General features: G+C 42.5%; 1 protein-coding gene across 3 annotated transcripts in view; it reads right to left on the reverse strand.

Annotated features, from left to right (window-relative positions):
• PDE4B (phosphodiesterase 4B) overlaps positions 1 to 26,982 on the reverse strand; it is a 711,253-nt gene that overhangs the window by 220,497 nt on the left and 463,774 nt on the right. For all 3 annotated transcript variants that reach the window (XM_082264993.1, XM_082264994.1, XM_082264995.1), the window contains 2 exons: positions 4,385 to 4,579; positions 45 to 81 (listed from right to left, as the gene is read on the reverse strand). In XM_082264993.1, coding sequence (XP_082121119.1) covers positions 45 to 81; positions 4,385 to 4,579 — 232 coding nt within the window. The remainder of the gene's footprint in view (positions 1 to 44; positions 82 to 4,384; positions 4,580 to 26,982) is intronic.

A 26,982-nucleotide genomic window follows, 5' to 3' on the forward strand; every position in this document is an offset into this window, starting at 1 on the left:
ATCAAATGTACAGAGAAGTCTTAAGGTTACACGTGGGTACATACCTGGGCAAATGGAGTAACAATCAGGTCATCCCCATGCCTAAAAATATAAAAAAGCAGGTTAAAAATACTTGAAATATACATTTAACAAAATAAATTTTAACAAAATAAATTATGTGTAACTTTGACTTGGATTGTCAATCCACGGAGATGAAAAAAAGACACAAGTCCATCTATTTCAACCAATAGAAAAAAATAATACATAGATAAACTGAAAACCTCCATATATAGAATCATATACATACAGTTAATCCAGAGTAAAGCAAAAAAAAAAAAAAAAACCCATATGAAGCAATTTGCTCCAGAAGGGGAAAGAAAATTAATTTCTGATCCCCCGGGAGGCAACTGGATCGTCCCCGGATCAACAATCTCTGATTTTGTTATCTATAAATGTTAATATGCAGTGATAGTTTGTGATTTAGGAGCATCCTGCAACTTTTTAAAGCACCTCACTGAGCTGTCCAGAAATACGGTAACTCCTGAGTCTATTTCACATCTTCACAGCTCTTACTGTAAAGAAGCCTTTCTGTATGTGAAGGTTAAATCAATTTTCCTCCATACTCAAAGAATTCCCCCTTGTCCTCTTTAATGACCTGAAAGTGAATACCTCTAAACCAAGTTCACTGTATAGACCAACAATGTATTTATACATGGTGATCATATCCCCCCTTATGTATTTATACATGGTGATCATATCCCCCCTTATGTATTTATACATGGTGATCATATCCCCCCCTTATGTATTTATACATGGTGATCATATCCCCCCTTGTATATTTATACATGGAGAGCATATCCCCCCTTATGTATTTATACATGGTGATCATATCCCCCCTTATGTATTTATACATGGTGATCATATCCCCCCTTATGTATTTATACATGGAGAGCATATCCCCCCTTGTGTATTTATACATGGTGATCATATCCCCCCTTATGTATTTATACATGGTGATCATATCCCCCCTTATGTATTTATACATGGAGATCATACCCCCCCTTATGTATTTATACATGGAGATCATACCCCCCCTTATGTATTTATACATGGAGATCTTATCCCCTCTTATGTATTTATGCATGGTGACAATATCCCCCCCTTATGTATTTATAAATGAAGATCATATCCCCCCCCCTTATGTATTTATAAATGGAGATCATATCCCCCCTTGTGTATTTATACATGGTGATCATATCCCCCCCCTTATGTATTTATGAATGGAGATCATATCCCCCCTTATGTATTTATAAATGATGATCATATCCCCCCTTATGTATTTATACATGGTGATCATATCCCCCCTTATGTATTTATACATGGTGATCATATTCCCCCTTATGTATTTATACATGGTGATCATATCCCCCCTTATGTATTTATACATAGAGATCATATCCCCCCTTATGTATTTATCCATGGTGATCATATCCCCCCTTATGTATTTATACATGGTGATCATATCCCCCTTATGTATTTATACATGGTGATCATATCCCCCCCTTATGTATTTATACATGGAGATCATATCCCCCCTTATGTATTTATACATGGAGATCATACCCCCCTCTTATGTATTTATACATGGAGATCATATCCCCCCTTATGTATTTATACATAGAGATCATATCCCCCTCTTATGTATTTATACATGGAGATCATATCCCCCCCTTATGTATTTATACATGGTGATCATATCCCCCCCCCCTCTTATGTATTTATACATGGTGATCATATCCCCCCCCCCCTCTTATGTATTTATCCATGGTGATCATATCCCCCCTTATGTATTTATACATGGTGATCATATCCCCCCTTATGTATTTATACATGGAGATCATATCCCCCTCTTATGTATTTATACATGGAGATCATATCCCCCCCCCTTATGTATTTATACATGGAGATCACATCCCCCTCTTATGTATTTATACATGGAGATCATATCCCCCTCTTATGTATTTATACATGGAGATCATATCCCCCCTTATGTATTTATACATGGAGATCATATCCCCCCTTATGTATTTATACATGGAGATCATATCCCCCCTTATGTATTTATCCATGGTGATCATATCCCCCCCTTATGTATTTATACATGGTGATCATGGGTTGCATCGAGTAAATAAATACCAAACATGTCAAGCCTTAAAATTGTGCACAACCATGAAATTGCAAAAACTATAGTACCCAAAATTCTCCATAGGCGGCACTTTAAAAAGCCCTCACTGGTTATCGGTTTAGAGTTCACCATGAATTATGGCACTAAAATGATCGCTCTTGCCCTGACGGTACCTCACATGTAAGGCAGGATTGATGTTTACATACACATGCTTGCACTATGTACCCCCTTTTATAGGGGGTGTTTAAAAATATATATTTTTGTTTATTTTAGATTTTTTTTTTTAACTTTTTTGATTTTTCTTTTCTTTTTTTTGAATGTTATAACTTTACTGCTAACACAAGGGGGCTAACAAGCCGCCTATGCGATAGGGTGCGCAGGTGACAGGTCCTCTTTATGAAGACATTGGGGTTCTATTAGACTCCCAATGCCTCGCCTGCCCTCCAGTGGAGCTATTCAAGCACACGTTGGAGAATTATTACTTATTACTGACCAGTTTTTTTTTTTAATCATTTCTTCAATTATCTGTGTTTTAAAAATGTAAAAACAGCCCACCAAAATAATTCACCAGGATCCTGACAATTAACTACTTCTGAACTGGAAGATTTTCCCCCTTAATGACCAGGCCATATTTTGCAATTCGGCACTGCGCTACTTTAACGGGCAATTGGGCAGTCATGCGACGCTGTACTTAAATAAAATTGATGTCCTTTTTTTCCCACAAATAGAGCTTTCTTTTGGTGGTATTTGATCACCTGTGCGATTTTTATTTTTTGCGCTATAAACAAAAAAAGAGCGACAATTCTGAAAAAAAAAAAAAAAACAATATTTTTCACATTCTGCTATATGACATTCCCAAAAAATAAAAAATACATTTTTAACATTTTAGGCAAATTTGTTTTCTGCTATTTTTGGTACAAAAAATCGCAATAAGCGTATTTTGATTGGTTTGCGCAAAAGTTATAGCGTCTACAAACTACGGGAAAGATTTATGTCATTTTTATTGTTTTTTTTTTTCTTTTTTATTAGTAATGGCGGCAATCAGTGATTTTTAGCAGGACTGCAACATTGTGGAGAACAGATCGGACCCCTGACTGACATTTTTCACACTTTTGAGGGGACCAGTGACAATACTTCAGTGCTAAAAATATGCACTTTTACTATAATATTGACACTGGAAGGAAGGGGTTAACATTTTGGGTGATCAACGGGTTAAGTGTGCGCCTAGGGGAGTGATTCTAACTGTGGGGGGCGTGGCTTTGAAATGACCATAGAGACATGTGATCCTATATAGAAGGATCACAGGAGCTCTGTGATCATTCCAGGGAGAAGAACGGTCAGTTGTGTTTACAACAGCTGACCATCCTTCTCTCTCAGCGGGGAACGATCGCGGGTGTCAGACGGCAATCAGAGCCGCCTGACACGTGCATCGGCTTCCCCGCTGCCGAGTGGGAGCAGGAGCGCACCGCCGGTGGCACGCGCTCGCTCCCTAGCTCCCTGTTTGCGACCGATGTAGTCCTACGTCGGTTTGCCTGGGGGAGCCACACACTGCTTCAGTAAATACACGGCGTGTGGTCAGCAACCGGTTAAAATGCCCAGTGTACATGTGGCCTAAATGAGTATTAAAGGTTTGGAACCCGAGGAAGGTGGAGGGAGCAATCAAATCAGATTTTTTTTTTTTAGCTGAGTTTAGCATTAAAGAAACAAATAAGACATTTAGTTACATATTTACATAGTTACATAGTAGTCGAGGTTGAATAAAGACAACAGTCCATCCACTTCAACCCGTGTAGGTGTGTGTGTGTCAGTTATGCATGATATTCATTTCCCATATCCCTGAATATTGTGTTCTTTGAGATGCACGTCCAAGAGTCTTTTAAAAGTATTGATACTCCCCGCTGATACCACCATCTGTGGAAGAGAGTTCCACATTCTTACCGCCCTGACAGAGAAGAACCCCTTACGCAGCTTAAGGTTAAACCGCTTCTCCTGTAATCTCATTGTGTGGCCCTGTGTGCTCTTACACTCCCTAAGACTAAATAGTTTTTTTCCTATGCTGTGATCACCATTGAGGTATTTGTAAATTGCTATTATGTCCCCTCTCAGGCTTCTTTTCTCCAGGGAGAATAGGTTAAGCACTTGTAATTGCTCCTCGTAATTTAGGTCCTCCAATCCCCTAATTTAGACCCACCAACAGATATTCATGGACTTTAGACTTACTGCTCACTTGCAGCCGAGGAGTTCCTAGACATGGTCTTTGGTGAGAGGTCATAGTCGCTGTCCGAGCGGTACAGGAAGGATTCCCGTCTCTGGTTGTGGCTGGGGAAGTTTGTGTGCAGCACAAGTCCAGAACCAGGACTGACCTGGTGGTCCAGGGGGCTGCGTCCTGCACTTGGGCCATTTTCAACATCAAAACTGAAAAAAAAAGAGAAAAAGAATAATAAGCATCATGTAATGGGTTGGTGAAATTCTCGCGCTGTCACTCTTTATGAACTCCTTATCTCCTTTAATGCTGCAGGTACTGTTATTGGTAACCTACACAATACAGATATTTATAGCGGGGGGGGGGGGGGGGGGGTACCGCGCTTTAAAGGTGCTTAGTGAAAATAAATTAGTGCATATTATTCATATAGATAAAATTGCTTTCAGTGCTTCCAAATATATTAATCATATAAATCCCTATGTGCTTGAATAAAATACCGTTGACTAATAGATGAATAAATTATCTCAGTGCATAAATATATCTAATAAGTGATGTAAATATAAATTAATAAATTAATTTTCTCTTCAATACATAAATGTTATCTTATAGGTGATGTAACAATTAGTGCTTAATATAATCCGCAATCCTTATATAAAAAATGTTATAAAAATTATTAATAAAGTGCCAGTGATAAAGTTGTATAATAGTGCTTTTTTTAAAATTATGTAATTCAAAAGGTGGTAAAGTGCTAGAGTGTCCTTGAAATAAGTTAAATAAATAAATAAATAAAGCAATGTGGGTTCAAAAAACTCTTCTTTTCCAATTCTCATGCAGGTGCTCTTCCATGCAGTGGCCACTAGGTGTCCTAAGCGCTCACCTCAATTGCCTTTACAATAAGCCTTGTGTTATTTGCTTTTGTATGGTATTTCCTCCTTCTCTATGGCGTGTAGGTCCCGCTAGTGATACCCGAAAACTCTCCTTTGTGGAGCGGTATTCCAGGGGGTATGTGTGGTACCGTTGTATCTCCAAAAACAAATGGGCCACAATAGTGAAGTACCGTTGATAATTTATTTAAAATAGATTTTGAAATCAAACTCACATTATATTCCGTCTTTCCAATTGCATAACACTCGTATTGCCGCTACGTCACTTCCGGTTTGGCGTCCTACGCGTTACGCTGCGTGCCCACACAGGATCCCTGGAAGAAGCTGTGTGGGCACGCAGCGTAACGCGTAGGACGCCAAACCGGAAGTGACGTAGCGGCAATACGAGTGTTATGCAATTAGAAAGACGGAATATAATGTGAGTTTGATTTCAAAATCTATTTTAAATAAATTATCAACGGTACTTCACTATTGTGGCCCATTTGTTTTTGGAGATACAACGGTACCACACATACCCCCTGGAATAACGGTCCACAAAGGAGAGTTTTCGAGTATCACTAGCGGGACCTACACGCCATAGAGAAGGAGGAAATACCATACAAAAGCAAATAACACAAGGCTTATTGTAAAGGCAATTGAGGTGAGCGCTTAGGACACCTAGTGGCCACTGCATGGAAGAGCACCTGCATGAGAATTGGAAAAGAAGAGTTTTTTGAACACACATTGCTTTATTTATTTATTTAACTTATTTCAAGGACACTCTAGCACTTTACCACCTTTTGAATTATATAATTTTAAAAAAAGCACTATTATACAACTTTATCACTGGCACTTTATTAATAATTTTTATAACATTTTTATATAAGGATTGCGGATTATATTAAGCACTAATTGTTACATCACCTATAAGATAACATTTATGTATTGAAGAGAAATTTAATTTATTAATTTATATTTACATCACTTATTAGATATATTTATGCACTGAGATAATTTATTCATCTCTTAGTCAACAGTATTTTATTCAAGCACATAGGGATTTATATGATTAATATATTTGGAAGCACTGAAAGCAATTTTATCTATATGAATAATATGCACTAATTTATTTTCACTAAGCACCTTTAAAGCGCGGTACTCCCCCCCCCCCTGCTATAATAAGCAACATGAACACTAAGAGAAACATGCAGGTTTATCTATAACACTTTGCAGAAACGTTCTGCGCTTTTTCCTTGTCCTCAACCCGCAATCAGTAGGTCAGCGGCAGGGACTTTTTACTTCTCTTCACCAGGAATCCTTTGGGCATGTCTGTGGCAGAAGCGGTGCAACCTTTTTACGGGGCATCAGAGCAGCTTCACATTAAAAATTCACATCTCCAAAAGTTCTTATGACCTTATTACCCCTTATCCATTTAAATAATTCTCCTTTATTTTTACAGCAGCTAAACAAACTTTATCAAAGGCATGGAAATCAGGGATGCCAACAATAGCACAGATTAAAGATAAAATGTCATGGTATTTCCCTTATGAGAAATGAGCTGCCACTTTATTTGATCAAATTGATACATTTAGAAAAATCTGGGATCCCTGGATTACAAACAGGCAACATTTTTTGAGTATTCGTGCCGGTTCACATTATTGCGACTTGCGAGATTGCATGTAATTCGGAGCGCACTGCTCCTTCATTACATGCAATCTCATGTGCGGATGCGAATTCAGCCATACACTTTGTATGGCTGAATTCGCACTGCATCCGCACCAAAGACGCACAGGAGGCATTTTTTGAGCCGCCTCAGAATCGGATCGCACAGTGGTTCACACTTGTGCGATCCGATCCTGTGCGAACTGTCAGATCGCACTGCGATATGCAATCAAACTGGGGGTGTCGTTAACATTTAATTGACACCCCATGCGTATCGCATATGGCAGTGTGAACTGCCAGATGTGCGGATGCGATGCGGGTACAGGCTGCGAATTCGCAGTGTTCCCGCATCGCACAAGTGTGAACCGAGCCTTACAGCAATTATTCTATCAAATGTTTATTTTTTTTAGATACATTTTATTCATTTTCACTGCAATAAATACACACAAGCAAAAAGTTGGGGGAGCAAACCCGGAACATGTATTTCTAAAGCTGGTGCAGCTATGAACCAAGCGGCATGCATATTAAAAAAGAATAGCGCACACATGCAAAAGAAATGACTATCAAATATGAAGACAATCCATGAATAAAAATGGGGATTTGGTCCCACCATATGGCCATATAGTGCTCAAGTCCACCACTACGTCAAAGTACCCCATTATCAGTGGGTCCTACACTATCCATAAAAAAGGATGAATCCAGCCTCTCTTACCCTTGGAGACAACACTCCTTGCTGGGAGAGATGTGCTAATGCACTATAAGGGGATCCTCCTAAATCCCCATTTTTATTAATGGATTGTCTTCATATTTGATAGTCATTTCTTTTGCATGTGTGCGCTATTCTTTTTTAATAAATACACACAGATAAAAAAGTATTTCAGATATTTCTAAACAGTATATTTCCCCCTACAGTATATCCCACTACCCATGTACCCTTCTTTTTTTTTTTTTGCCACTCCAGTCCTTTGTTGTACTCCCTCTCCCACGTCTCTTTTTACGTATTCCAGACCCCTCTGTCTCCAGTCTTTAGTCACCATTATTCTATCAATTTTAATAAACAAGACTTTATCTTTTCCTTTTCCATTATATACAGATCTCAAAAAAGTGAGTTATTTTGAGGGGACAGCAAATTTACACTGTAAGTGCCGGTTCACACTAGGGCGACCTGTGAGGCGACCTGGTCACTTCACAGGTCGCCGCAGGTCGCCTCCCATAGGGAAGCTGCGGACCCGTTCTAATAGGAGCGACACAAGTCGCTCCGACCTAGAAAAAGGATCCGGAGCTTCTTTGGGGCCACCCGGAGGCGACCGCCATAGACTTCAATGTTATAAAGACCGTGGCGGCCGCTCCGAGGTCGCGGTGCGAAGTAGCGTCGCTGCAGTGTGAACCGGCGCTTATACAAGCTGTACACTCACTACTTTACATTGTAGCAAAGTGTAATTTCTTCAGTGTTGTCATATGAAAAGATAGAATAAAATATTTACAAAAATGTGAGGGGCGTACTCACTTTTGTAAGATACTGTATACCATAGGTGAACTTTAACCTGAGCATGCCTTGTGTTCCAGATTTTACAGTTCCTCGGAGAGCAGAAGATGTCTAGGCACCCCTTATTACCTATTTTTAGGAATTGTGTTCAGTTTTAGTATAGCACTATTACAGATTCACATTGAATAGAAGCTATAATGGCTTTTGGTCCATTATATTTAATTTTCCACATTAACTGTTTATATATTTTTAATTATTTGTAAAGAATCTTTATTTTTCATAAAAAGCCCTTTATTACAAGGTGTGCGCATAACACCTAGTTTGCAAAGCTTGTCACATTTTTCTAAAAAGAAAGTCCAGCACTGCCCGCCTGAAACATGGTGGTCTCTCTGCTAGTGTTTACAACAGCTGACTGTTCTTCTCTCTCAGCGGGGAGCGATCGCGGGTGCCTGGCAGCAATCGCGGCCGCCGGCCCCATGCATCTGCATTTCTGCTGCCTATAGGGGGGCAGGAGTGTGCCGCCCAGGCCTACGCGCGCAACCGACGTAGTACTACTACGTTGTTTCGCGCAGCCGAGCCAGTCTGCCGCAGTAAAACTGCGGCGGGCGGTTGGCAAGTGGTTAAAGTTAATATGCAGGTAAAGGCAGGCGTCCCAATACTTTTAACAATATAGTGTATGTGTTATTTCATATTTATTTTATTAGACATAAATAACACATATATGCATATATATACGTATGTATGTATGTATGTATATATATATATATATATATATATATATATATATATATATATATATACACACATATATATATACACGTGTATATATATATATATATATATATACAGTGGGTACGGAAAGTATTCAGACCCCCTTATATTTTTCACTCTTTGTTATATTGCAGCCATTTGCTAAAATCATTTAAGTTCATTCTTCTTCCTCATGAATGTACACATAGCACCCCATACTGACAGAAAAACACAGAATTGTTGACATTGTTGCAGATTTATTAAAAAAGAAAAACTGAAATATCACATGATCCTAAGTATTCAGACCCTTTGCTGTGACACTCATATATTTAACTCAGGTGCTTTCCATTTCTTCTGATCATCCTTGAGATGGTTCTACACCTTCATTTGAGTCCAGCTGTGTTTGATTATACTGATTGGACTTGATTAGGAAAGCCACACACCTGTCTATATAAGACCTTCCAGATCACAATGCATGTCAGAGCAAATGAGAATCATGAGGTCAAAGGAACTGCCTGAAGAGCTCAGAGACAGAATTGTGGCAAGGCACAGATCTGGCCAAGGTTACAAAAAGATTTCTGCTGCACTTAAGGTTCCTAAGAGCACAGTTGCCTCCATAATCCTCAAATGGAAGATGTTTGGGACGACCAGAACCCTTCCTAGAGCTGGCCGTCCGGCCAAACTGAGCTATCGGGGGAGAAGAGCCTTGGTGAGAGAGGTAAAGAAGAACCCAAAGATCACTGTGGCTGAGCTCCAGAGATGCAGTCAGGAGATGGGAGAAAGTTGTAGAAAGTCAACCATCACTGCAGCCCTCCACCAGTCGGGGCTTTACGGCAGAGTGGCCCGACGGAAGCCTCTCCTCAGTGTAAGACACATGAAAGCCCGCATGGAGTTTGCTAAAAAAAACACCTGAAGGACTCCAAGATGGTGAGAAATAAGATTCTCTGGTCTGATGAGACCAAAATAGAACTTTTTGGCCTTAATTCTAAGCGGTATGTGTGGAGAAAACCAGGCACTGCTCATCACCTGTCCAATACAGTCCCAACAGTGAAGCATGGTGGTGGCAGCATCATGCTGTGGGGGTGTTTTTCAGCTGCAGGGACAGGACGACTGGTTGCAATCGAGGGAAAGATGAATGCGGCCAAGTACAGGGATATCCTGGACAAAAACCTTCTCCAGAGTGCTCTGGACCTCAGACTGGGCCGAAGGTTTACCATCCAACAAGACAATGACCCTAAGCACACAGCTAAAATAACGAAGGAGTGGCTTCACAACAACTCCGTGACTGTTCTTCAATGGCCCAGCCAGAGCCCTGACTTAAACCCAATTGAGCATCTCTGGAGAGACCTAAAAATGGCTGTCCACCAACGTTTACCATCCAACCTGACAGAACTGGAGAGGATCTGCAAGGAGGAATGGCAGAGGATCCCCAAATCCAGGTGTGAAAGACTTGTTGCATCTTTCCCAAAAAGACTCCTGGCTGTATTAGATCAAAAGGGGGCTTCTACTAAATACTGAGCAAAGGGTCTGAATACTTAGGACCATGTGATATTTCAGTTTTTCTTTTTTAATAAATCTGCAACAATGTCAACAATTCTGTGTTTTTCTGTCAGTATGGGGTGCTATGTGTACATTCATGAGGAAGAAGAATGAACTTAAATGATTTTAGCAAATGGCTGCAATATAACAAAGAGTGAAAAATTTAAGGGGGTCTGAATACTTTCCGTACCCACTGTATATATATATATATATATATATATATATATATATATATATATATATATATATATGCATATATATACACGTATATATATATATATATATATATATATATATATATATGCATATATATATATATATATATATGTGTATATATATATATATATATATATATATATATATATATATATATATATATATATATATATATATATATATATATATATGTATATATATGTTATTTATGTCTAATAAAATAAATATGAAATAACACATACACTATATTGTTAAAAGTATTGGGACGCCTGCCTTTACCTGCACATTAATATATTTTATTTATATATACATAAATAACGTATAACTTTTTTTTTTTGGTGGAGGATGCGGGCATTGATATAACTTTTTATAATAAATTTCACGGCATATCTTATTCTTCCGGTGTGACAAGCTCCTTACCCCGGACATTTGTAGAAGACGGAGGAATGGGTAATCACGGATATAGAACAGAAGCTCCATCCGGGATGCAGTAATTATTGAGCAGCTACTGGCTTCTACTTAGACAAGTTTTCGCTATGCAAACAGCGGCTAATCCTACACACACAGCGCATCACGGGTTGCAAACTGTTGACACAATGATGGGTTTCTGTAGCGGACAGCGCAGTGCTGAGTGTTTACCAACAGGGCGTGCCGCTTTGTGGCCTACGTAAATCCAGATGAAATATCGCAAACTTGTGTATTTATTCACAACTAAGCTCTGTGATGAAGACGTCCACAAAACCACAAAAAAAAAATAATAAATCATGCGTGTTAATGTATAAAATGTCCTGACCAAAAAAAAATGCAATAGCACGCAAACTTGATTCTACGGCCTGTTTCACATGGGCTTCAGCTTGTATAAGAGCAGCGTGAAAAGCAAGCTTTTATGAAACTTTCAGCAAGCTTTTGAAAGGCTTTCGGCAAGCTTAGAGCAGCTTTCTCTTGACCTCCGGAATTTACCATTTTTTGCATTACGGCACTGCAATTATTTAAATGACAATTGCACAGTCATGCGGTGATTATGTCCTTTTTTTTCCCACAAATAGAGCTTTCTTTTGGTGGTTTTTCATCACTACTGGGTTTTTTATTTGTTGCTCTATAAATAAAAAGACCTAAAATTATGAAACAAAAACAATATATTTTACTTTCTGCTATAAGGCTTCATTCACATGTCAGTGTAGCGATCGCGGGCAGAATCCGGAAATCATTGCAAATTTTGATGAAGAAATTAGATTTTTTACATTTTTTTTTTCTTTTTTTAATTGGATATGTTTTAGGCTACGTTCACATGTCAGCGTAGCGATCGCGGGCAGAATCACCGCGATCCGAAAATCATTGCAAATCGCGGGACGCCTGTGCTTTGCCCGTGATTTGCAATAGCACCCCAAATGCTGTGCGATGTTGCCGCGATTTGCGCCTGCCGAATCGCGGTAACATCGCGCAAAAAAAAATTGCGGGGCGCATGACGCCCAAAAAAGGTACAAGAGCTTCTTTGGGGCATCATGCGTCCCGCGATTTATTATCTGCGCGATGTAAACGCGATTCGGCAGGCGCAAATCGTGGCAACATCGCACAGCGTTTGGGGTGCTATTGCAAATCACGGGCAACGCACAGGCGTCCCGCGATTTGCAATGATTTTCGGATCGCGGTGATTCTGCCCGCGATCGCTACGCTGACATGTGAACGTAGCCTAAAACATATCCAATTAAAAAAAGAAAAAAAAAATGTAAAAAATCTAATTTCTTCATCAATTTAGGCCAATATGCATTCTGCTACATATTTTTGGTAAAAAAAAAAAAAATCTCAATAAGTGTATATTGATTGGTTTGCGAAAAATGTATCGCATCTACAAACTATGGGATATATACTGTAATTTTTATTTATTAATTACTAGTAATGGCGGTGATCAGCGACTTATAGCAGGACTGCGATATTGCAGTGGACATTCGGACACTAACTGACACTTTTTGGGGACCAGTGACACTACTACAGTGATCAGTGCTAAAAATATGCACTGTCACTGTACTAATGACACTGGCTGGGAAAGGGGTTAAAGTCCAACCCATCACTAAAATTCCTGAATCTATAGACATCCACAATCTAACACTAACCTATCTAGCCCTGTAAAGAAGAAATCAGCATACTTACCTTCTTTGAAACTGATCCGATCCAATCCTACGCTGAACTGCCAGTTGCAGCTTCACTGTGTAGGCGGGTGCAGAGGACACAGCAGACAACGGAAGCCCCATAGTAAGTCTATGGGTGACGTCACTTCCCATTCATTTCACAGCCGTTGTTGGCCGTGTCCTCTGCAGAGCTTCCGCCGCTGGAGACCGGGTCGGATCGGCTTAAAAAAAGTGAGTACACTGATTTTTTTTTACAGGGCTGGATAGGTTACTGTTAAATCGTGGAGGTCTATAGATGCGGGAATTTTAGTTTTAGGGTGGACTTATCCTTTAAACATCTAGGGATATCATAGGGTTAAATGTGTGCCTAACCAGTGTTTTGGTGCACTATATGTGGTGATTTTACTAAGGGAAGTAATCCATTTTATTCCCTGCTTTGCAGGGAAAGAAAATCCATTACTTCCCTGCTGAAAGGACAGAGCCCTACCTTGTTTACATAGGCAGGGCTCCGTCCTGTGTGTCTTCCGATCGTGTTTAAATCAACGGGTGGCAGCCAATGGGTGACTGCCAGCACCGGCTGTGTTAAAACACAGCACAGCTGGGTCACCGGTGGAGTGTGCGCCCCCCTACCCCAAAGTGTCAGATCAGGTACATAGTACATGATCTGGCACAGGAGAGCCGCCTTGCCCCTGTATATGTAAGTCATACAGTCAGCAAGAGGTTAAAGCGGTTTTATACCCAGTTTGGTGATTTTTACCTACAGGTAAGTCTATAATAAGAAAAATGTACGGTTTAGGAGATATTCACCCTGCATGCAACCACTGACATCAGTGACGCATGCGCTCTGTAGGTCCGGCGTATCGTGCCGGAACTTCAGAGCTCCTTCCCGGGAATGGAGGACTCCCACGCATGTGACACCATCACGGCTCCGGCCACTCACAGTCCCGGAACTGCGAACCCGGAAGAGACGCTGAGGGAACCTGTCATGTCAGTGAGCGGGCGCCGTGGCCGGGGCTCCGTTTTAGGGTATTTTATAATGTGCTATTTGCGATGCATATTAGCACATTATGCTATTGTCTTGCAGGCTTTTTTTTTTCAGCACTTTACTACCGCTTTAACCACTTTCGGACCACCCGCCGCAGTTTTACTGCAGCAGGCAGCCCCTCCTGCGCGAACCAACGTAGGTCTACGTAGGTTGTGCGCCTGCAGCTAGGGGGCGGGCACGCACTGCCGCCGGCGCACTCCTGCTCCCACTTGTCAGCAGGGACTCCGATGCACAGGGCAGCCGCCTGACACCTGCGATCATTCCCCCCGCTGAGAGAGAAGGACGGTCAGCTGTTGTAAACACATCTGACCATTCTTCTCTCTGGAATGATCACAGAGTGCCCGTGATCCATCTATGTAGGATCACAGGTCTCTGTAATAATTTTACAAAACCCACCCCCATACAGTTAGAAACACTCCCCTAGGTACACATTTAACCCCTTGATCACCCACAGTGTTAACTCCTTCCCTGCTAACGTCACTATTACAGTAACAGTGCATATTATTTAGCACTGATTACTGTAGTAATGTCACCGGTACCCCCAAAAGTGTCAAAAATGTCAGTCAGGGGTCCGATCTGTCCGCCGCAATGTCGCAGTCTTGCCTTGATCACTTACTGTGTTAACCCCTTCCCTGCCAGTGTCAGTAACAGTGCAAATGTTTAGCTGTAGCTATATTTTTACTGTAGTAATGTCACTGGTCCCCCCAAAAGTGTAAAAAATGTCAGTTAGGGGTCCGATCTGTCCGCTACAATGTTGCAGTCCCGCAAAAAATTGCAAATCGCCGCCATTACTAGTAAGAAAAAAACCCAATAAAAATGACATAAATCTTTCCAGTAGTTGGTAAATGGGATAACTTTTGCGCAAACCAATCAAAATACGCTTATTGCGATTTTTTTTTTTTACCATAAATATGTAACAAAATAAAATTTGCCGACAATGTTAAAAAATTTTGATTTTTAATTTTTTTTTTGGGAATGCTATATAGCAGAATGTTTTTTTTTTTTCAGAATTGTCGCTATATTTATGTTTATAGTGCAAAAAATAAAAATCGCACAGGTGGTCAAATACCACCAAAAGAAAGCTCTATTTGTGGGAAAAACAGACCATCAATTTTATTTGGGTACAGTGTTGCATGACCGTGTAATTGTCCATTAAAGTAACACAGTGCAGAATCGCAAAAAATGGCCTGGTCATTAAGGGGGCAAATCCTTCCGGTCCAGAAGTGGTTAAAGCACCCTTCAGCAGTGCCATCTTACAAGCAATAAAGGCCCCTGGGCAATGCAGTGCACTGGGGCCCCGCCTACACAATCACACACGAAAATAAATATGCAAATTATCGAAAAAGGCGATATTTATTGGTACAGCAGTGCCAGGCTTTGAAGTTCGGCGGCTGGGTCTGGTGAACACACACACGACACGGACGGGAGTCAGACTTGACTGTCCTGTGTGTGCCTGTTCCCATGGAGGCAGACAGGCATTCCTGTAGTTGTGGGCTCCCCCTCCATGGCCCAAGTGGCCTGACAGTAGGGCAGCCGACCAGGGCTTGCCACCTGCTAAGTTCGGCAGCAGGATGCACAAGGAAACCTGGACTAATGCTTGGCTGGGGCTGGGTCGCTGGGCAGGTGGGGCCCCCCGGGCAAGTCGGGCCCCTGGGCAACTGCCCAGCATGCCCATTCGGTAAGATGGCCCTGCCCTTCAGCTCCGGTTTGATGAATGTTATACACAAAGAGTGCTGGTTGTCACTTTAAACAAACTGCTTAACCAGGCTTTTGACAAGCCAAAAGTAGTGCTGAAGCCTGCCAGCAGCTTGTTTAAAGTGACAACCAGCATTCCCAATAAGATCTGTGTTCAGCATTTACAAACTGGAGCTGTGTGGTACTTTAAAAGCTTGCTGAAAGCTCTGAAAATGCCCTGTAAAAGTTTGCTGTTCACGCTGCTCTTATACAAGCTGAAACAGGCCTAACAAAGATGCAAAATATTGTGCAAACCAGTCTACAGTGCAATTCAAGTGATTATTAAACAGAAAACAGCAATACACCTAAACGCCAGCAGAGGGCGGCCCTGCACTACAAATGCAATTCAGCAAACTAACTCTACCCTGCTCTTTGGGGTACAGTTATTACTTAGACAAGAAGTGAGGGGAAATTTCTCCAATAGGGACACAGACAGCAATAAAAACTAGATAGATGTTCTCAGATTCTAATCTATACCCCTTGTCCACTCTATTTATAACAAAAAAAAAAAATGATCCAGAGTTTTAATTAGTAATGCAGAGGGATCTGGGGCCTTGTAAACTAAAGAGGCATATTTATAAAAGGCGCAACTTGCCTGCTTTCACTAACCATTACCTGAAATCAGCTCTCTACTGGTAATGGATTTAGTCATTTGCCCCACTGGGTGACGTCAGGTGGGCTTATGAAAATTAGGATTTTAAACTAAAATTAAGTTTGTCAAATGCTGATAATGTGTTTCAAAATTCCAGGGCTGGAGAATGTAATGGAGGATGTGTAAGGAAGTCTGAAGTCCAATTTTCTAATGAAGAAAAAAAAAATTAGAAAAAAAAAAAGAAAGGATTGTAAGTAAATGCAATTATCAGTCTGGATATCACCGGTCTCTAGTGCATGGATAGGCTGCATTCTCAGTGATGTCACCGGTCTCTAGTGCATGGATAGGCTGCATTCTCAGTGATGTCACCGGTCTCCAGTGAATGGATAGGCTACATTCTCAGTGATGTCACTGGTCTCTAGTGAATGGATAGGCTACATTCTCAGTGATGTCACTGGTCTCTAGTGAATGGATAGGCTACATTCTCAGTGATGTCACCGGTCTCTAGTGAATGGATAGGCTGCATTCTCAGTGATGTCATCCGTCTCTAGTGAATGGATAGGCTACATTCTCAGTGATGTCACTGGTCTCTAGTGAATGGATAGGCTACATTCTCAGTGATGTCACTGGTCTCTAGTGAATGGATATTCTACATTCTCAGTGATGTCACCGCTCTCTAGTGAATGGATAGGCGACATTCTCAGTGATGTCACCGGTCTCTAGTGAATGGATAGGCTACATTCTCCGTGATGTCACTGGTCTCTAGTGAATGGATAGGCTGTATTCTCAGTGATGTCACCGGTCTCTAGTGAATGCATAGGCTACATTCTCAGTGATGTCACCGGTCTCTAGTGAATGGATAGGCTGTATTCTCAGTGATGTCACCCGTCTCTAGTGAATGGATAGGCTGTATTCTCAGTGAGGTCACCCGTCTCTAGTGAATGGATAGGCTGTATTCTCAGTGATGTCACCCGTCTCTAGTGAATGGATAGGCTACATTCTCAGTGATGTCACCCGTTTCTAGTGAATGGATAGGCTACATTCTCAGTGATGTCACTGGTCTCTAGTGAATGGATAGGATGCATCCCCAGTGATGTCACTGGTCTCTAGTGAATGGATAGGCTACATTCTCAGTGATGTCACCCGTTTCTAGTGAATGGATAGGTTACATTCTCAGTGATGTCACTGGTCTCTAGTGAATGGATAGGATGCATCCCCAGTGATGTCACTGGTCTCTAGTGAATGGATAGGCTACATTCTCAGTGATGTCACTGGTCTCTAGTGAATGGATAGGATGCATCCCCAGTGATGTCACTGGTCTCTAGTGAATGGATAGGCTACATTCTCAGTGATGTCACTGGTCTCTAGTGAATGGATAGGCTACATTCTCAGTGATGTCACCGGTCTCTAGTGAATGGATAGGCTGCATTCTCAGTGATGTCACCGGTCTCTAATGAATGGATAGGCTGCATTCTCAGTGATGTCACCGGTCTCTAGTGAATGGATAGGCTACATTCTCAGTGATGTCACCGCTCTCTAGTGAATGGATAGGCTACATTCTCAGTGATGTCACCGGTCTCTAGTGAATGGATAGGCTACATTCTCAGTGATGTCACTGGTCTCTAGTGAATGGATAGGCTACATTCTCAGTGATGTCACTGGTCTCTAGTGAATGGATAGGCTGTATTCTCAGTGATGTCACCCGTCTCTAGTGAATGGATAGGCTACATTCTCAGTGATGTCACCCGTCTCTAGTGAATGGATAGGCTACATTCTCAGTGATGTCACCCGTCTCTAGTGAATGGATAGGATGCATCCCCAGTGATGTCACTGGTCTCTAGTGAATGGATAGGCTACATTCTCAGTGATGTCACTGGTCTCTAGTGAATGGATAGGCTACATCCTCAGTGATGTCACCGGTCTCTAGTGATTGGATAGGCTGCATTCTCAGTGATGTCACCGGTCTCTAGTGATTGGATAGGCTGCATTCTCAGTGATGTCACTGGTCTCTAGTGAATGGATAGGCTACATCCTCAGTGATGTCACCAGTCTCTAGTGAATGGATAGGCTGCATTCTCAGTGATGTCACTGGTCTCTAGTGAATGGATAGGCTGCATTCTCAGTGACTGCATTAATCAGTCCCTAGTCAACTCACTTTACCTTACAATCAATTCTGTAATGATAACACAGCCAAACATCTATCTATACAGTATATAGTTGTACCATTTTTATTGAATCTGAATATATTTCATTCCAGTCTATTTTTAAAATAATCTGTATTATCCTCCTACTGAGAAGATATTGCTCTCTGCTACTTTTATATAGCAACAGCCATCAAAGCACCTTAATTACGAGTCATCCTACACGGGATCCGAGAGGGATTGAAGAAAATAGGATCAAAGCGGCAGAAGACAGAGGAAATGCTAATTAGTACATAATTAATTTAGGTTGAGTTTCAGGCTGGATCCGGCTACCCCAGATGAGAAAACTTGCAGTATATAAGAATACGTGACTTTTGTCAGGTCAACGTTTGCACATTATACAAAAAAATGCTCCACACTGTTTGGAGACCGAAGACTGGTGTCAGAGGGGCTTATAATGTCTCCGATGACATCACAGAGTGAAAATTACAACCAAGCTATTACACATTCACCGGACGACAGTTAATGACCACTAGAAGATACCGACTGCAGTGCATCCTATACTCCCACCAAGACCATCGTTACCATATGGGACATGTGGGCGAATGCAGCATGATAAAGGACACTGTTAGAACAAAAATTACAGTAGGTTTGGTTGCCTTAAATTTTATCTTTAACCACTTGCCGACCGCCGCAAGTACATATACTGCGGCAGTCAGCCCCTCACAGGAAAGTGACGTACCGGTACGTCACTAGCCTGTGAGGCTCTGGGGAGTGAGAGCGCGCCGCCGGATGCGCGCTCCCACTCGGTCACGGACCCCCCCGCGCGTGTGCCCGGCAGACCCGATGTCCGCCAGTCACTCGCTATCATCCGTTAAGAGTGGGAGAAAGGCAGGCGGCTAATGTAAACAAGCCGCCTGTCATTCTCATCTGTGTAAGAATAGTGATCATACGGTTCTACTATGTAGGACTGTTGATCACTGTTCCTACACCACAAGCCACAGCCAATCACAGTTAGAAACACGCCCCTAGGGACACACTTAACCCCTCCCTTTTCAAAAAAGTTAACCCCTTCACTGCCAGTGTCATTTTACAGTAACAGTGCATATATATAGCACTGATTACTGTAGTAATGTCACTGGTAACCCCAAAAGTGTCAAAAATGCCATTCAAGGGTCTGATCTGTCCGCCGCAATGTCGCAGTACCGCAAAAAAAAAATCGCAGATCGCCGCCATTACGCGTTATAAAAAAAAACAAAACAAAAATGACAAAAATCTTTCCCTTAGTTAGTAAACGCAATAACTTTTGCGCAAACCAATCAAAATACGCTTTTTGCAATTTTTTTTTACCAAACATATGTAGCATAAAACAAATTGGCCTAAAATGTTAAAAAATTTAGATTTTTACATTTTTTGGGGAAATTTCATATAAAAAAATTGAAAAATATTGTTATTTTTGCAAAATTGACGCTCTTTTTTTGTTTATAGCGTATGATCAAAAAATCGCACAGGTGATGAAATACCACCAAAAGAAAGCTCTGTTTGTGGGAAAAAAAGGACGTCAAATTCGTTTAGGTACAGCGTTGCACGACCGTGCAATTGTCCGTTAAAGTCACGCAGTGCCGAATCGCAAAATAGGCCCTGGTCAGGAAGGGGGTAAAATCTTCCGGGGCTTAAGTGGTTAAGGTGCAAGGTTTAGGTCTGTCCTCGATATCCTTCCTGCACTACTTGGTCAGCAACAAGAAGTTGAATATCAGGTTATATAATTTGGTTACTATATATATATATATATATACCATAGTTTGTAGACGCTATAACTTTCATGCAAATCATTAAATATATGCTTATTGGGATATTTTTTTTTTTTTATCAAAGACATAGCAGAATACATTTTGGACAAAATTTATGAAGAAATTAGATTTTTTTATGGGATATGTTTTATAGCAGAAGCAGTTTCATTTCTTAAAATTTTCAGTCTATTTTCATTGATATTGCAAAAAAAGAGAAAACCCAGTGGTAAACAAATATCACCAAAAGAAAGCTCTATTTGTGTGAAGAAAATGATATAAATTTAATTTGGGTACAGCATTGTATGACTATGCAATTACCAGTTAAATTAGCACAGTGCTAAATAGCAAAAAATGACCTGGTCGTGAAGGGGGGTAAAATCTTCTGGAGCTGAAGTGGGGATTTTTCTTTGTTGATTGGAGGGGTCTGGCTCTGATTCACAGGGGACATTAGCTTTGCTGAGTGGAAGTCTCTAGCTCTAACTTCCAAGGGATGTGAACTATACTGATTGGAAGATTCTAGCTCTGATTCCTAGGGGGTGTGAACTTTACTTATTTGGAAGATTCTAGCTCTGACTCTTCGGGGGTGTGAGCTGTGCTGATTGGAAAAACTCTAGCTCTGACTCTTAAGGGGTGTGAGCTTTACTGATTGTAAGACTCTAGCTCTGATTCCCAGGGGGTGTTAGCTGTACTGATTAGAAAACTCTATCTCTGACTCTTAAGGGGTGTGAGCTGTGCTGATTGGAAGATTCTAGCTCGGACTCTTTGGGGGTGTGAGCTTTACTGATTGGAAGACTCAAGCTCTGATTCCCAGGGGGTGTGATCTGTGCTGAATGGAAGATTCTAGCTCAGACTCTTCACGGGTGTGAGCTGTGCTGATTGGAAAACTCTAGCTCTGACTCTTAGGGGGTGTGAGCTGTGCTGATTGGAAGATTCTAGCTCGGACTCTTCAGGGGTGTGAGCTGTGCTGATTGGAAAACTCTAGCTCTGACTCTTAGGGGGTGTGAGCTGCTCTGATTTGAAGACTCTGGCTCTGACTCATAGGGGGTGTAAGTTTACTGATTGGAAGACCCTAGCTCTGACACTTGGAGGGGAGGGGGTGTGAACCGTGCCGATTGGAGGACTCTAGCTCTGATTCTCAAGGGGGGGGGGGGTGAGCTGTGCTAATTGGAAGACTCTAGCTCTGACTCTTAGGGGGTGTGAGCTGTGCCGATTGGAAGATTCTAGCTCGGACTCTTCGGGGGTGTGAGCTTTACTGATTGGAAGACTCTAGCTCTGATTCCCAGGGGGGTGTGAGCTGTGCTGATTGGAAAACTCTAGCTCTAAATCTTAGGGGGTGTGAGCTGTGCTGATTTGAAGACTCTGGCTCTGACTCATAGGGGGTGTAAGTTTACTGATTGGAAGACCCTAGCTCTGACACTTGGAGGGGGGGTGTGTGAACTGTGCCAATTGCAAGACTCTAGCTCTGATTCTCGGGGGGGGGGGTGAGCTGTGCTAATTGGAAGACTCTAGCTCTGACTCTTAGGGGGTGTGAGCTGTGCCGATTGAAAAACTCTAGCTCTGACTCTTGGGGGGTGTGAGCTTTACTGATTGGAAGACTCTAGCTCTGATTCCCAGGGGGTGTGAGCTGTGCTTATTGCAAAACTCTAGCTCTGACTCTAAGGGGGTGTGAACTCCGCTGATTTGAAGACTCCGGCTCTGACTCATAGGGGGTGTAAGTTTACTGATTGGAAGACCCTAGCTCTGACACTTGGAGGGGGGGGGGTGTGAGCCGTGCCGATTGGAAGACTCTAGCTCTGATTCCTCGGGGGGGGGGGGGGGTGAGCTGTGCTAATTGGAAGACTCTAGCTCTGACTCTTAGGGGGAGTGAGCTGTGCCGATTGGAAGACTCTAGCTCTGACTCTTAGGGGGTGTGAGCTTTACTCATTGGAAAATTCTAGCTCTGATTCCCAGGGGGTGTGAGCTGTGCTGATTGGAATACTCTAGCTCTGACTCATAGGGGGTGTGAGCTGTGCCAATTGGAAGATTCTAGCTCTGACTCTTCGGGGGTGTGAGCTTTACTGATCGGAAGACTCTAGCTCTGATTCCTAGGGGGTGTGAGCTTTACTGATTGGAAGATTCTAGCTCTGATTCCTAGGGGGTGTGACCTATGCTAAGTGGAGAACTTTAGCACTAACTCACAAGACTTATGAGCTTTGTTGATTGAAAAGTCTGTAGCTCTGATTTAGAGGGCATGTGAGCTTTACTGAGTGGAAGACTCTAGCAGTGACCTACTAGGGGCAGGTTGGACAGTAGCTTCAACACACACAGAGCACAGAGGTCCGGCTCTGCTGCATGGCGACGGGGGATTGAAGTTACTATGGCTGTGGGCTGCTTTACTTTGCATTGTGCTATGTAGGGGAATGGCAATGTAAAACATCACGCTGTGCTTGATTGATTCCCATTCATAAAATACATGTGGTCCCCAGGGGTGTACAGGGTGAGACCTGAACTGGTTAATAATCTTCCAAGAACCAGGGACTGCCCAGCCAATGAAGAAATACAACATTAGATTTTTGTGTTCAGTATCCATTCCTCCAAAGGTCAAGTGATCCATTACTTTCATGAATAAGAAAAGCCGAATGGGATGAATAATTTATCTGTAAACAGGTCAGCCGCGCAGAAAACACCTAATCATTACACGTCAATGGCTGCAACTCTATCCCAGGGGAGACTCCTCTGCCGGGCCATCCGCATTCCATGACAAACTCCGAAGCCTGTCAGTCTGTAGTACCGGCGACTAGGAAGTCGCTGTGACTGTGCAGGATTTGCGCTCTCTTTAGTTCATTGAAATATTTTCCTACATAGCGGCAAAGAATAAAAGCCCGCTTTATGAGTGTACCAAATGCCTTTGCAAATCCAGATGTTAGTTTGTAAAAGTAGCAGTGACATCATCAATGTGCTGTACATAGCCTGTGCAGGGAGCAGAGCCCAACAGGCTCCACCCACTACAGGCTGTCTGCAGAAAACTACAGGAGGGGGCGGAGACAAGACCGCTCACCCTGCACAAGGAGAGAGAGCAGCAGTGACTGGTGGGAGGGCCGAGCAGGCTCCACCTACTACAGGCTGTCTGCAGAAAACTACAGGAGGGGGCAGAGACAAGACCGGTCACCCTGCACAAGGAGAGAGAGTGCAGTGACGTGACTGGTGGGAGGGCCCAGCAGGCCCCACCCACTACAGGTTGTCTGCAGAAAACTACAGGAGTGGGAAGAGACAAAACCGGTCACCCTGCACAAGGACAGAGAGTGCAATGATGTGACTGGTGGGAGGGCCCAGCAGGCTCCACCCACTACAGACTGTCTGCAGAAAACTACAGGAGGGGCGGAGACAGGACCAGTCACCCTGCACAAGGAGAAAGAGAGAAGCAGCGACTGGTGGGAGGGCCCAGCAGGCTCCACCCACTACAGGTCCTGCTCTGTGCAGTTGGTTTTGCACAGAGCAGTTCAGATCCTCCTCTTCTCTCGTTCCTGCTCCTGGCCCCTCCCTCCTGCCGGGTGCCCCCACAGCAAGCAGCTTGCTCTGGAGCCAACCAAGCAGGCGCACTCCCGAGCCACGGCTCAGTGTGTCCATTCACACGTGGCTCAGCCCCACCCTCTCCATCTCCTGATTGGCTCACTGGATGCCATTGACAGCGGCAAGAGCCAATGGCTCCTACTGCTGCCAAGAGCCAGTCAGGAGTGTGAGTCCCTGGAGAGGCAAGGCTCTCATGGACATCACTGGATCGAGAGGGGGGCTCAGGTAAGTATTACAGGGGGCTGCTGCAGACAGAAGGTTTTTTACCTTCATGCATAGAATTACAACCACTTTAATCCTTCCCAGCCCTATCCAAAACTAAAAGGAAAAACATTTTGGATAGAGCTTAAACCCCTCCCCCCCCACCCGAAAAAAAAAAAATTAAGCCATTAGGATCAATCAGGTTATTAAAAATGAAATCACAAAAGCTAAACACAAATATAAATAAATACTAAATAGAAAAGATAATACTACATTTTTTAAATGTTCCTAAGAGCAGATTGAGATGTGGGTTTAGAGACAACACAGGCATGTAAACCCTGGTGCCTGTGCAGTTCTTGGCTGTGTTCACAAATGTCTGACACAAATCCTTGTGACTCCCTGAAAAGTTACAATGTACAGTCTGATCACCAGGGGGGAATGGGAAGAAAAAGTGATGAAGGGTTTAACCCTTAGCAAACCAATACAAAACAAAAAAAAAAAAGCAGAATTTTGACTTTAACCACTTGCTGACCGCTCACCGCAGTTTTACTGCGACAGGCTGGCTCTGCTGTGCGAAACGACGTAGGGCTACGTTGGTCACCTGAGTGGTGCTGGGGGGTCGAGCGGGGATGCAGATCCACGGGACCGGCAGCCGCTATTGCCGCCAGGCTCCCGCGCTCGCCCCAAGCTGAGAGAGAAGGACGGTCAGCTGTTGTAAACACAGCCGACCGTTCTTTTGTCTGAAATGATCACAGAACTCCTTTGATCCTTCTATATAGGATCACAGGTCTCTATGATAATTTCACAAGCCCCCCACAGTTAGAAAACACTCCCCTAGGCTCCCACTTAACCCTTTGGTCACCACTGTATTAACCCCTTCCCTGCCAGTGTCATTATTACAGTAACAGTGCATATTTTTAGTAATGTCACTGGTCCCCCCAAAAGTGTCAAAAATTTCAGGGGTCCGATCTGTCCGCCGCAATGTCGCAGTCCCGCCAAAAAAATATAAAATAAAAAAGAATCGCTGATCGCCGTCATTACTAGTAAATAAATAAATAAATGGAAATTACATAAATCTTTCCCGTAGTTAGTAGACGCGATAACTTTTGCGCAAACCAATCAAAATACGCTTATTGTGATTTATTTATTTTTTTTTACCAAAAATATGTAGCAGAAAACAAATTGGCCTAACAGGATGAAAAATTTAGATTTTCTACATTTTTGGGAATTTTTGTCGCTCTTTTTTTGTTTATAGCTCAAAAAATAAAAATCGCACAGGTGATCAAATACCACCAAAATAACGCTCTGTTTGTGGGGAAAAAAAGGACGTCAATTTTATTTAGGTACAGTGTCGCACGACCGCGCAACTTTCCAAGTAACGCAGTGCCGAATTGCAAAAAATGGCCTGGTCATTAAGGGGGGCAAATCCTTCCGGTCCAGAAGTGGTTAAAGAGTAAAGCCCCGTACACACGTACCGATTGTCGGCTGTAAATATTCGGCCGACGACCGATCGGCCGATTGTAGGCTTGTTATTATGATGCTTCCGACAGCCGACAGCGCATTTTCGGCCGAACAGAATCTGTCGTGCAGGCATTAAAATTTTTGTTGGCCAACACCAGAACAGCCGATTGTTCGTCAGTCAGTACAGATTTCGGCCCGACAGACAGCAGATTAGCAAGACTGGGCATGCTCAGAAAAGAAAAAAGACAAGGAAAGTTAACCATCACATGACATCACTTCTGCAGTCGGCTGTTGTTGGCCGACAAAATTCGTGTGCAGTCTTTTGCAGTTTTCAACAGACACGACAGCCCTGGACAAAAGACGGCCGATCGTTCGGCCGACGATCAGTATGTGTGTACGGGGCTTAACTCCACTTTTGTTGAGAAAAAAAAAAAAACATTTCCCTCTGGGTGATCTATAAACATTGTACGGATTTAAAGGAGAAGTACAGCCAAAGCTTGTTTGGCTGTACTTCTCCTGTGGATCACACTCTGTGACCCATTGGTTTTCAGCAGACAGTGGGCTGAAGTCCGCTGACGGCTGACGTCACAGAGCCGGTCCAAGCTGGGAAAAGATTGCGACCATATGGTCGGGATCCATCCAAAACCTGGATTGGCACCTGGTGAGCCTCTGAGAGCCTGAACTAGTTGCTCCCGCCCCCTCCACAGCCCAGCGCTCCAGTGACTGGGGGGGGGGGGGGCAGAGATCTCTGAGAACTGAGCGATCAACGTCTTGCATGCTGCATCCACCTAGGTAACTATGACTTAAAAGAAATAGATGCTTGCCATGTGCCCATGTGCAAAGTGAACGGGAATGGGAGTGATTTTATAATTATCAATCAGCTGCTGCACTTGCAGGGCACTAATGAAGAACGTGTTAGGGTCTGCATCCTTTTAGAAGTGAGTATCTCTCAGAAAATGACATTTTTGTTGCAGGGGATGCCCAAAATCTGACTTGTATCTTAGTGCAGACTTCTAGGAATGATAAGGAAGAAATGACATATCTGGGGGGGCGTTCCCTTCACCATCTGTGTACAGAGCGCCTCCAGGTGGCCATATTGCATTTTACAGGAAATATAAGCAGCTGCAGGTTGAAAAGGAAAGGTAATTTTTAATAACATTCAATTACAATATGATTTGTGTCACAATTCTATACGCTATATTATTATTTTTATTTTATTTGTTGTTTTTTTTCCCCATGAAAGTGGAGTTACCCTTTAAATAAAAGTTGGTCCTATAAAGCCATTAGGAGAAGTTGGATTATTAAATATTTAGCTGTAAAAGCGATAAATACTAAAAGAAACTTTCAAAACCTTCCTGAGAGCGAGCTTGAAGACATCCGCTCAGGAAATTCATATTGTTTATTGCGACATGAGAGCGGAATTTGTCTCAGCCGGATTTTATTGCTCTTGATTAGCCTAA

Source organism: Pelophylax lessonae (assembly GCF_965119305.1).
Source record: "Pelophylax lessonae genome assembly, chromosome: 8".
NCBI lineage: Eukaryota > Metazoa > Chordata > Amphibia > Anura > Ranidae > Pelophylax > Pelophylax lessonae.